General features: G+C 39.9%; 1 protein-coding gene across 1 annotated transcript in view; it reads left to right on the forward strand.

Annotated features, from left to right (window-relative positions):
* LOC107227839 (somatomedin-B and thrombospondin type-1 domain-containing protein) overlaps positions 1-12,684 on the forward strand; it is a 34,907-nt gene extending 22,223 nt beyond the window's left edge. The window contains exons 2-5 of the mRNA XM_015669100.2: positions 1,892-2,086; positions 7,499-7,619; positions 9,712-9,788; positions 12,075-12,684. Of these exons, the coding sequence (XP_015524586.1) occupies positions 1,892-2,086; positions 7,499-7,619; positions 9,712-9,788; positions 12,075-12,286 (605 nt within the window). The 3' untranslated portion in view covers positions 12,287-12,684. The remainder of the gene's footprint in view (positions 1-1,891; positions 2,087-7,498; positions 7,620-9,711; positions 9,789-12,074) is intronic.
* The last annotated feature ends 417 nt before the right edge of the window (positions 12,685-13,101 follow it).

The raw sequence follows: 13,101 nt of genomic DNA on the forward strand, positions 1-13,101 counted from the left end.
CTTTAGTATGGACGAAACTCGTTGTACTAGTTAGCATTACAACAAAACTCAGTAGAAAAGCAGTTCGGCCGGTTTCCGGAGTTGGGAGCTGACAGACATTCGAAAATCGTTTGAAAATTTGTCAGATGGTTAAATGCGTTGTGCAATTATCAAAAAAAAGCAGTTTGGCAATCATTCGAGGTCACTTGAGCCTTGCCAGGCTGACCGGAAGATGCGTAACCTGGTAACTTCTAGGCGATCGTTATATTAATTAACGTTTGCGCTTAATTCTGCATAAATACATTTTTTTCAGATGATAGTTTGCACTTTAACGCGAATAAAAAAGACATTCTGGCTACTATTTTGAATCACCAAAGTTTCGCTAGACTCTAAAATTGCGAGTTTTCGAGCGTTCTAAACGTCACCTCGGACGATACAGAGACGACTCGCGTTGTATTTGCTATTTTTTATTTTCTATTACTAATTGACATCTTGAGAGTAAGCATGTGCATGTATTCTCATGCAAGCATGCCATATATCATATTTTTATACCACGAAATGAAAGCATAATCATTATACCAGAATATTGTGAAATGTAACGAGGGATGATTTTTTTCAATGAGCATTAATTTTTTTTAAGCTGCTACTGGTACACTTTCGAAATGCAAAATTTATAAAAATAGGATATCATTTTTTTAAATCTTTTTCCGCGTCCGCTTCTTTTTCTGTTTCATCCAAACATTTATCATCACTAGCGTCATTATCTTCATCCGAATCATTTCCATGTCGTCCAACATCATCTTCATTATCATCTGCATTAAAATGGTTTTTGTAAATTTTTGTTTAAAATTTATCAACTTGGATGGAAAGCAGAATCGAATTGCTTCAAACAATGCATATAAACGTGGCAAGGTCAAGCCGAACCGAGGTACTTTGTGAACTACATACAATTCCAGAATATTCGCGCAATTCCAGTCTGACAAGGCTTTGGTGATTCAGAATAGTAGTTAAATTGTAATCTATCACATGGAAAAAAAATTTTGTGCGAAATTAAGGCTGTACTCAATGTATAGGCGCAAATGTTAGTACAACTATCGCCTATAATTTACTAGGTTACGCATCTTCCGGTCAGTCTGGCAAGGCTCAAGTGAATGAATAGCCAAACTGCTTTTTTCGGTAATTGTACAACGCAATTAATGATCTGACAAATTTTCAAAAATGCGAAGATTAGTTCTATAAGTTTTTCTCCCCTTGGGTCTTTCAGGTGCCAGACTAAGTTCCTATCTCCAGAAATCAGCCAGACTGCTCTTTTATGATCACCTTCATCGGTAAATCAAGTAGTTTTCTTGCAAAAATAATGTGAATGCATTTACGTTTTTTTTTGTCACTTTTTAAAATGCCCCCCCCCCCCCCACGCTGAATCCATCGGAACTGAATGAGAAGACTATTAGATTTTTTGATAAGCATTTTCAATTGAACCCAAAAAACCGTGGTTATTGCGTGCGAAAATAAGTTCTAAAAGTATTCACTTGTTCCCGGACTATTCCAATTGGTATCGTTCGAAAGTGTAAAGTACTTTGAGCACCTTTTATCGTACCGACTCGACACGTCTATTCATCCAACAACCGTATCAATAACTCAAAATTATCGACGCGTCGAAATAATTATTTCCTGTGTGAAGTTTGGGTACTGTCAAATTATTCCTACGCATTATAGGCAGAGCATCGATGTCAATGGAGATTAAAATTGAACGAAGTAACTCAACGAATTGTATCAAACACGAAGACCACAATCTTTACCCTGCAATTCGTAACTAATACCTCCAATGTCACCCGCAAAGCAAGTCACGTTTCGGAAGAAATTCTAAACGAAAGTCCCATACTCAACGTCACTTTTTCATATTGTTCTTCAGTTGTGGACTGCGTTGTCTCCGCCTGGGGACCCTGGTCGACGTGTGACAGTGAATGCGGCCCCGGAGCGCAAACACGGTCAAGGATGGTCGAACGCGCCGCTGAAAATGGAGGACAACATTGCCCTCAGTTGGTCCAGCACAGGGGATGTCAAGGAACGAAGTGTAACAGGCGAAATCCGAAATCCGCTTTGAAAGGTAAGATGCAAACAAGGTTGTATGATGGTAGCGATATGTATTACAGACTTAGCAGGGTACGTTTGATCGATCATACACCGGGTGACTTACAAGTGTATTTATATTCGTAGGATCAATGGCTTCACTCTGAAGTTACAGACCCATAATTCAACGTTCTTTGTATCGGCACTATTCCCGTAATCTCAAGATTGGCGAGTCCCGTTCGATTTCTTAAGTTCACGGTTGTTTTGTTCTGGATGATCCGACGACCTTCCTTTGTTATAGGCCAATGGAGATAGAGACAGACGGAAATTAATCTGTATTCATAGGTACGTCGACGGTTGGCAAGGTTCTCTCCCGCGGTTTTGCCGAGACATTTAAGTGGATCAATATTCCGGCGGTGCTTTAGAAATTACACGTAAAGGCAGTAAACAATGGGAGGGTGGTGGTACACGGCAGTAGGTATAGTGCTCATGTGCTATTGTGAGTTTACTCTCCAAGGTCTGTGACGGGACATTTCAAATCCTACGGGGACAGCCGCGTGTCAATTAGGTTTCCGGTCTAAAGAACATCGTCTCTAAAGACCTCCTCTGGGTAACAACAACGGAGAAACTCTAAAGAGTCAACAGTGATGGCCAACCATTGGCAAATGGCTACGGTGTAATTTTCGTTCTCGTTCCGATACCATGTATGTACCTGAAGCTCCGATCGATCAAGTTTCATCTAAAACTGAAGTTGTTGCTAATTCTGCGATTCGATGATAAACTCTTGAAGAGTGAATGTTAACTCACTGCAATCAGTATAGCTATTTGAGAGTATGAAATGCTGATATTGTGGCTGTATGCCGCATTGATTTGTTCGTGCATTATTCGAACTCTTTTCTACCAAACTCGATCAAACGAAACCTAAGGCTCGTCTCATACCAACCCATTGCTGCAGATACATTTCTAGCACTACGTGCTTTTGTACCGTGTGCAAGAAATCCCTAGCCTGTGATTGGTTTGCCCGGGGGGTTTCCATCGCCGCGGGGGCTGCAATTGGGTGCCAATTGCGTTTCAGGATCAGGAAAGACGTTTGTCCTTGCGTAAGAAATCCCGCAGCCAACAACAGGGACGATACCCTGGAGATTCGGAGGGCGCGTAGTGAGAACGCGGACCATTTATATAGGGATATAGGTATATCACACCCCTGGTATACATTGCAGATAGTTCCAAGGGTCTCGGGGTGTACGACTTGAAGTGTATAACACGCCCAGACAATCGGTGGCTGACTTTGGGGCGAGAGAAGGCCTGTTAGCGAAGTCATTGGACCGCGCTTAGGACGCTTCGCGGTCTGCACGATCGGCTGGAAGGGTAAAGGGGTTTTCGAAGGGGGGCGATTCGACTGATTGCGATAAGGATCGACATGGGAATCCTCTTAGACGCCTAATTCCCCTGATGCTGCTGCTCCCGCTACCTGCTCATTCACTCGACTAGCGATCAGGATGCCCTCAGCGTCTGTCGAAGATGCTGCACGTAGATAGCCGTCTACGAGGACTTTCCCGATTCAACCTCTGCCCACCGCGGAGGCGAATATCCCCGGGGACAATTTGTTTCTTGATTACATGGGAACGCGAGATTGTTGAGCAAAAAGAATTTGGGGTTTTCTCATGCTGAGAAATTTACCCGTCGCAGCTAGACGTCATCTGTGCCGTGAAGCGTAATTACCATTTTCAGCTAATTACAGCTGTAATTTTTGTCAACCTGTTTCTCTTTGATGGCCGGGGTAATGAGCTGAAATACGAGCCCTCCTCTCTCATCCTTTTGATCGTAAATTATCTTTTGTCTTTTTTGCTGAGAATTCAGCGTTATTTATTCACTACCGCTATCCGTTGAAATATGTATTATTATCTCGTGATGTTCACGCGAGCTTTGCTGATTTAGGACTTTTGACAAACGTGGGGCGCTCCGCATCATAAACATGATTTTCTCGTGATTCTTGAGTATTCAGCAAAACGATATGTCGTCTGGGAGGCGTTATTTCGCTGCAGAGATTCTTGGGAGCTCAGCAAAAAATATGTCTGGACGACGTGTCTGCGAGATTTATGCCGTGTGGTCTGATCTCTGTTATATCGCACCACAGAACTTGAACAGTCGAAGAAAGTAGGTACAAGCCAAGTGGTTCAATTTCAAATAACCAGGCTAGTTCAAAAATTATAATCAAGTCCAAAAACGTGTATGGTTTTCGTAAAATTGCGTAAAATTGATCATACCAAAATACCCAAATGCGAAGAGGAAATGACTCCAGATTTGAAGGACACAATAATTTTTTGAGTTAAATTGATATAAATTATTTCATGTAATTTAACTTAACGTTTTTATTTCCTGTTAATTCAAATGAATATTTTTTTTTAATTTAACTTACTTTATATTTCATTTCAAGTTTTTCTTTCTCTAGAGAAATAATTTCGGCACGAATCGAAACTAATTCAATTCATTATTTCTGTTGATTTTTAATAATCCAGTTAATTTTCATGAATTCAAGTAAAGTATATCTAATTCAAAAATCTATTAACACATCAATTCAGCGAGTTATTTCAGGATGCGTTAAATAATGTGATTCCATTGCCTCACTCAATTAATTTGTGTCGAGTTTTTCTTTTCGCCTGCTTGTCAGTTTCCCTGATTCATTGTCAGTTGTTGTCAGATGCTAGTTATCAAAATTCGCAGACGCCTATAGGTTATGTTACATTGAAATATTTACCCCTATTGACAGTTTCCATCGGGGCCCAATAACGTAAAGTTGGCCAGCCTGTCTAAATGGACGAATAACTTGGAGAATGCGTACTTTGGGTGTGCAATTTCTGTGACAAATTCACGCTATCGGGATTTCTTAACCAAAGAAAGGAGAAAAAGAAGAAGAATGAGAAGAATTTTACACTATTAGATAAAGATACCAAAGTGAATTCGAAAAGTTTTTGGTCATTGGTTTACACTTCTACTTGGCTGAAATTGAAGTAGATTAAGGTTTAAACGGAGCAATCGTACATTACGTACAGAATGGAATTCGATTCAGGAGATTATACGATAAACTACAGTAGAAGCTTTGGGTTACGCCTTGCGCTCCCTCATTTAATCTATGGCGACGCACCTCGTTGAACGGTGAAGTAAACCTGTGAGTATCACGTGCTTATACACAGCATCGTTGCCCGGTTTCAAGCATCTTTTAACAACGGTAATGAGGTAAAGGAATGGTTGGAATACCTTGTTGAAAGTTTTGCGCAGGGGCTGCTGGAGGAATTGGAAGAGCACGTGGGTTGTTTGTTGGGTATGTACGTTGGGTATATCCAGACTCTGGATATTGGGGAATGGCATGAGGGTTGCCGTGCCCTCGTCCAGGCGAGCTTTGCTCTTATTTATTTTTTATTCACTGAATATTTGTTATAGCCACGGTCTTACATACAGGTCTGGATCAGCCCCTTGAAACTCACCACTGCTCGTATACTAAAAATTGTACGCGTCTTGCCCCCGTTTTTTAGTTCCTCTACGCGGCGCTAGTAGACTTCTGACACACTCGCTGCCCTCGCTGACCGCGCGCAAGCTCGTCAGGTAACTACTAGCGCTACTAGTGGTGGAAATTGGCGGCAGAATCGAGCGACATTTTGCGAACCACTTTTAGCAGCGTGTGTCAGGGGGCTGGTCTGGATACTCGTCACAAAATCAAGTGGTGGGGGTAGGACGCTTATGGAAGCACTGCAGTAGTTCGTAATCCCGTCACTACTCGTCTCTGCGATCTATCCGCCTACTGCGTATTCTCAAACCTAACCTCAAAATCCCCGTGTCGTATGTTGTGCTCTGTTGTGCTCTCATACGTTGTGTCTTGCTTTGGTTGTGCTTGAAAATATAATTAAAAAAAAAGAAAACATTGAGGTGACAGAGATTGAAAAGCTAGCGCTGCCTCTATCTCGCTTCCCCCACCATCGTCATCACGCCGGGGTTAGATCGCAGCGATCACAGTGGGCAATACATGAACTACACGTCTGGCATCCGAACTACCCATACGACGGGAGTTTCCAGACCAGTATGTAAGACCGTGGTTATAGCTGATATACTGGGTTATTTCTGTGATGCTCCCCCCCCCCCCCGCCCGTTAGGGTCTCCTAATTATAGGCAACCAGGGCACAATACCACTATGAACAGTTCCGATGCTCTTTTGTTAGCACGCGAATGGTGTGCCCTCGGCGAAACTCGGAGCTGCTCAGAGTGCAATTGTACCCTGATTTGCCTATACTTAGGAGTCCCTATGGGGCGCATCACAGAAATAACCCGACATGCTTCGATTGTGAATCTGTCAGTGTTCTACCGGTGAAGTGATAGATAAAAGAGAAGAGGTCTCGTTTCAGTGAATGTATCGAGTAGATGTATTATTTGTGGTTGCTGTACCATTTTTAGCCACCTTTATAAAATCATGAACTTTTTAATTTGTCTGTTAATTTCTTCGATTACATAATTCATGGATAAAGTTTGTCACTAAACAAGTATTGGACGGAAGTACAGATACCTCGGTGTTTATGTAGATCGAAACTCCTCTGTACCACTTGAGCAGGACGTAATCACCGATTATATTTATACATATAAATGAATACCAATATCAAGGTATCAAGGGGACCAAAACCGTGACATCTAGACTTCTTATTTTTTTCTTTACACTTGGGGAGAGATGAGCTAGAAACAAAGAAATAGAATAACACCTTTTCTCTTCAAAAAGTGTTCTACCCGACGACTTGGTCGAGTAATCGCTGTGAACTATATAGCTACTCGTACGGAGGTTCAGAGTTGCGAGAATCTTTTCAAGGAATTTGTTCGTGTCGCTGTAGTCTGAAAAAAGAGCGGTAAAACACCCGCTGCTTCGTGTTCCGGAATTCCATTCTCGTACGGGATATTTTCTCGTTCTCAAGAGTTGTTACAAGATCCGATATTTCAATGAGTCTGAAATTGTAGATTTCACAAGGGACGTATATTCTGTTTATTATGTTAAATAAAATTTCTCAGAGATTTTACCCGTTTGTTCGTTCGCCGGCGGAGGGAGGGATTTTTTTCTGAAATTAGCAGGTTGTGAATAATATATCATCAAATTAGAATTATTTCTGAACAAAACTCAATCGGGAGAAAGTTTCACTGTTTTGCCTGAAATTGGAGAGATAAAAAGTCTTGGGGAGTAATACAATTTTCCGAAGGAAAAGTTTTAATTACGTTTACCCAGTCGAGTACGTTGAAATATACCCGTGATGCGTCAAGATATGCTAAGATGATCCCAGCTTTAATAGGCATAAACAAGAAGATGACTTTAATTCTACATTTCCGATAATGTAAATCGTCCGAATCGCTGATATTGGAAAACTACAACCCTTTATATATTACTGGTATGAAATCCCGTTTTGTTTTCTGTTTGCAGAAGTCGCCCTACTCCTACCTGCTGAGCTCAGTGAAACACGCCATGCTAATGACAGCAATGACATCCGCAGTAACCTTCGTCTCCGTTATCAAGATGACCCGGAGCATGACGCCTCGAAAGAGTAAGTGTATGTCAATACAGAAATGGAAAGTTCTTGTTACGAATTAAGGATAAATGGGCACCATCGTCCGAATAAACAATTAGGAAATGAGAAAAAACTGTTTAAAATATCTCCAAAAATGTTGTTGGCGACAATGATGATGAAGGCTAATGAAACAACATCTCTACTACGTAATAGGAATGAATACAACCAATTTCGAATAAGAGAGTTTAGATATCAATAATTTGACTAGAGGTTTTATGTTTGGAACGTTGAAAATAATTAAACTCTAAGGTGTATCATCCGATTCGAATGTTTTTCGACTCATTTTGCTTGCTGACCAGATCTCTACGAATATTTTGAAAAATATTCGAGAGATCTCACAGTACGACACAGTTATAATCTGCAAATGTAATCGTTGACGAACATCTGTTGTTCCGTACTTGCACAAATATATTTCCACTCATTCTGAAGTCGATTATTTGTAAAAATCTTTTCAGGCGATCTCTAAAGGTCTCCACGGTGAACGACATACCACAAAAACATTCGAATCGCACCAAAAGTATCAAAGTTTTATTATTTTGAACGTCCTGATTATGCAACCTTTCTTCAAATCATTGTTCTTTTAGCTTGTGTTATTCGAAATTGATCAAATTTGTTTCTATTAAATAGCAAAAGTGTTGCTTTATTCGTGTTAACCAAAAATATAGCGAAAAATGCTGCAGAAGATATTTGAGACAGTTTTTCTCTCTTTCTAACTTTTCATTCAAAGGGTTTGGGTGGTTCATCCTTAAACAGCTGCGGTGAATAATTCCATCGGGCGTGTAAATCATCTATGAAGTTTATCTTATGCTTCAGCGTCAATTTTGGTCAATAATTTGGCGCATCTACAGACTTCTGCTCCAGTGTTGTATATTATATATACATAGGTATAGATGGCGGAGTTTATGTTTGGAGTAAAATCGATATTCCCAGGGGGTTATGCCTTCATGTGGTTAACCACGCTGCGGCATAATGGCGCGAAATGCGAATACTCGCTTTTCTGCATCATTACATCTAATACAATTCTTGACACTCGATTACCATGCCGCCAAAAGTATTATAAGTATAACGACGCGTCCCATTCTCTCAGCAACCGGTGACTGTTAAATTTGACAGGAATTTGTGGCACTTTGAATGCAAGTTTCTATAAGATGGATTCATTCATCTTCTCAAGGACTCCGGAAAGGTCTACTAAATCCGGAAAATATTAAAAGACCGAGTACAACTGCACACATCCTTATCCTTTCAAGCTGAATTCATATACGTACATTACCTATATTATGTGAGTGTCGCAATTCGCGAGCCCGGTGCTTTGTGCAGATATCCCGGAAAGTCCGTCGAGACGCTGCGCTATCAAAATGCTTTCTCGCCGAACGGCGGGGGTCACTGGGCTGAAACAAATTGGAAAGATATTTTTACGCCTCAATTCCGTTTACATTTATCTTTATAATTTCAGTGCGCTAATATTTTATCGGAATATTAAATTATTATAGATACTACTGTGTACAATTTTAAGCGATTTATTTATAACTACAGCAATGCTAGACAACTTTATTATCATTTTCTTATAGATGCATATTCGTTAACGTCGTGCCGTGCAGGAGAAACGAGTTCGGAGAATCATTTATTTGCCAGCTTTTCAGACCCGGGAATTGCGGAAAATTGATGGCAAGTTGTCTGCAAGCTTCGTCGTGGCATTGCGAGTTTAACAAAGCGAGGCGATTTCTGCGGAAAGATTGTTAGAAATCAACCAAAATACCGCGAGTATACAAACTCTTGGATTATATAATTAACGGGCAGAAATTTTCATTGAAACTTTTCGCGCTTCCACAGGTATTCCTTCCACTGGTTAAACAAACTTTTCCAATGGTTGGTTATTGAAATTTTATTCGAACATACCTCTGAGTTTTCTTCCATTAGATGGCAACACTTTTCTGTGCGTAACACTAAACTCGAGGCAGCGTTCTCGAATTGGAGTTTCGTATTTTCCGAAAGTTATTTATACTCTTATTATTATTGCTCCACGGAATTTCATCACGAAGCTAATGTTTACTTTTATTATTTGTTTCAGATACTGTGTTACATTTACCGTGACTAAGGCTTCGAAAGCTTGTTACAAGGAGACCAGCCTCGCAGGGCTAACGGAAGGTAATTTGAGATGCTTATAATATAATATAATATACCGTATGTAAATACGAATATCATACTTTATACAAGAGCGAATGATTAACTGAAAGATTACCGGAGAAAATGTCGGACCCTTTTTTATTGAGCAAGGTATGACGGAGATTGCAGGAGCGATGAAAGAAATTACTCTATCTGCAAGAGAATGTTTGTTTCCCTCGATTAATCTAAAAGGAGTGAAATACGCAGGCTTATTTGACAAGGTAATACTTCAAGCAGAATTTTGTACACGGAATGCTTTTCTACGGAACTAACAATAAGCTTTGCCAGTGGGATTCGAATTATTCCGAAAATTAATTCATCTTGCTGCTACGGGTTCGCCGGGTTTCATTAATTAAATTCACGCCACAACATTAATCTCGATGCATAGATGGAACTTGGAGAATTCTTTTCTTCACGTTATCCAAAACTCCGATCACACCCAGCAGATATATTTTTATTAATTTTAAACATGGTCCGCGAACGTGTAATAGATATATTTGAGATTGGTAAAAGCGTGGTGAGAATTGTCGTAACATAATGTGGAAAGTAAATTGAAATAAAGAAAAAAATTGTCAAGTGCTCGGAAATTCACTCTTTTTCGTGATTCTCCGTTTAAACAGGCAGAGGTGAATTCCCTGCGCCTTCCTGCTACGTGAAACAAGCGGAGGCCTAATTTTGTTTGCATGTTTCGCGAGGCGAAGAACCAGCTCTGGCGATGCGTGAAATACACGTCTCCATCAATCCCGCCATCCCCCCCTCTATCTGCACTCCGTGTTCCAACCGAAGTATATTTCATGCCACCGACGAGAAAAATGTAAAAAAAAACGGAATAAAGTAAATAAAACACCCTTTCCCGTGAAATATATTCTCGCGCACATTTCAGAAGGGTGCGCCGTTGATCAATTAACCATTATGGATCGTCATAAATATAATTAATATTTCACCACACTCTATACACGCTATAGAATAAGTCGCTACACTCCGGCAGAAAATTTTAACCGTCGTTAATGTTTTTAGACATAACTTGAGGACGTGTGAGAAAAAGATTTACGACGTGTAAATGATCGAGCTTTTCTAATGCTAAGCAACAAAAAAAAAAAAAGAAAAAGGAAATCTTCGTGACGTAGGAAAAATATTTCAAACGCAGAATTATAAATTGAACTACCTCATTCATTATATTAACAATTTCGGAGAAATAACATTAGTCTAACATCTTTTACTAAAACACCCATATTGTTGATCATTCGATCCTGATTCACAGTATCTCTCATTTTATTCGTTAATGAGTTCTCCGTAGATCGTCTGAGTTAATTTTTGGGTAATAATAATGTATTTATTACTAAATCACAAGTTTATGACTTGTAAATTGTAACGATTGTATATGTTCGGTTTTTTTTCCCCAATACACATGTTCAAGAAAAAAAAATCTTTGACAAATTGTGGTGTGTTCATTTTCGAATAAAACTAACTTGTTTCTCCGAAGTTGTTAGTTTCTACAGAGTTCGCCTCGATAGAAAGTGAGGCCTAACTTATTCTAACTTACGGGGTTATACAGTCAGTCACCTTCTGCGTTCTTATCAGAGGATCATGCGTCGTAATATCGGACTGCGCTTGACTAATTCCAACCTTAAAGGTGCGAATCCCTTAAATTTAGTTTCTGGACGAGTACTTTTCGACTTATTTAGATAATTTTTCTTTGGAAACGAATTCTATAGGATCGAACTCTGCAGGATAAAATTTCTGTGGAAAAGATTATATTTATCATTTCAGGTTAAATGTTTTCTGCAGGGCCGCAGACTGTAGGACAGATTTCCATAGAACCGGTTTATCCCCATATTATCGGGTTAACCAGATCCAACTAGTAAACTTGGTGTTTGAATAAGACTTCCAAACTTTGTTATTTACTACCCGATGACTGATGATTGTTACGAGTTATTAGAACGACATACCATCAATTCGTCACTCGACCCGGCAGAGGTTGACATCTTGTGCGATTTTCGCGTAAGTTGGCTCCCCTGCCTTGCAGACTAAAATATTACCGCGTTACGATCTAGCGCACCAATAGGGCTGAACTATTCTGCGCATGCGCCGTCGGTTATTCAGCCCTCCAAACTTTCGCCGTTTCTCCTCGTTATGTAACTAGATTTATAGCTTTAGTAAGACTATCCGTAATCCTTCGTATGACATATCGAGTTACGATCATCCGAAGACGGTAAGGTAAATATCTCGTAGCTGAACGTTGACTAGATGTGATAATCGTTGTTCCAGGTGCTCACGTATGTGTTCAGTGTCAAACGCAGGCTTTGAGACGCGTGCTGGACTGGCGATGCGAAGGAGACGGTGGCGCTGAGGCGATGATCACCAGGTGGAGCATGCTGTCGTCGGCACATTGCCACGGTAAATGGCTCCGAACATCGAAGACAGGGCCGAAATGCGACACTTCGGTCTGCCAACCCCAGCCACATTTCATTTTCGTTTAGATCTGCAGCGGTGTCTTATATAACGAGTTGCAAGAACCCGGACCGAATAAATTTGGTTCAATGAGTTGCCTTTCCTTATAAAATCTCCAGTGCGTCTGCCTCAATTGTCCACAATCCTCCGTCAAGATTCTCCTTTTCCATGAATCTGGAATCTTTTTATCCTATCCCATAATGTTATAGGCTCCTTTGCCATCCTTTATTATAATTTTACTGTGAAACCGAAAACCTTAATCCAATGTAAATGTTAATCACCGAAGAAGTGATTATCGTCGGAAAAAGTTTACTATTTCCTCCAAGTAAAAAAAAAAAAAAAAAAAACAAAAGAAAAAAAACTACAAAAAACAAGTAATAATAAATAATTATTATTAATAATAATAATAATAATAATAACAATAATAGTAACAATAATAATCTGTAGTGACTCGATAATTGAGAGAATATTTTTGGACCTATACATGTATGTATGTACACTATGTATCTACGCAAAGCAAGTAAATTTTTTTCGTGAAAATTTCGCAAGTCTGGGAAGGTATAATAAGAAGTATATTAAAAAATATCGCATCATTTTCATCGGGTCTGAGAAAAGGTACAAGTTTCGAGATCTCTTTTTGCATTTCCTATTCCTCTGGGTTAGTTCTAGTTCCGGTGAACTGTTAACTCGTATCCTCTGCGAAAGTATAGAGCGAAGTCTGTTGACCCGAGTTGCGGGGTCGGTGTTATATATCCTGGGGGAACGATTTTGATAATTTATTAAAAGTACTGGGTACAGCACAGAGGCTGAGTTATGACTTTTTGATGGGGAGACGTGAGCTAAA

This window comes from Neodiprion lecontei, chromosome 2 (genome assembly GCF_021901455.1).
Source record: "Neodiprion lecontei isolate iyNeoLeco1 chromosome 2, iyNeoLeco1.1, whole genome shotgun sequence".
Taxonomy (NCBI): Eukaryota; Metazoa; Arthropoda; class Insecta; order Hymenoptera; family Diprionidae; genus Neodiprion; species Neodiprion lecontei.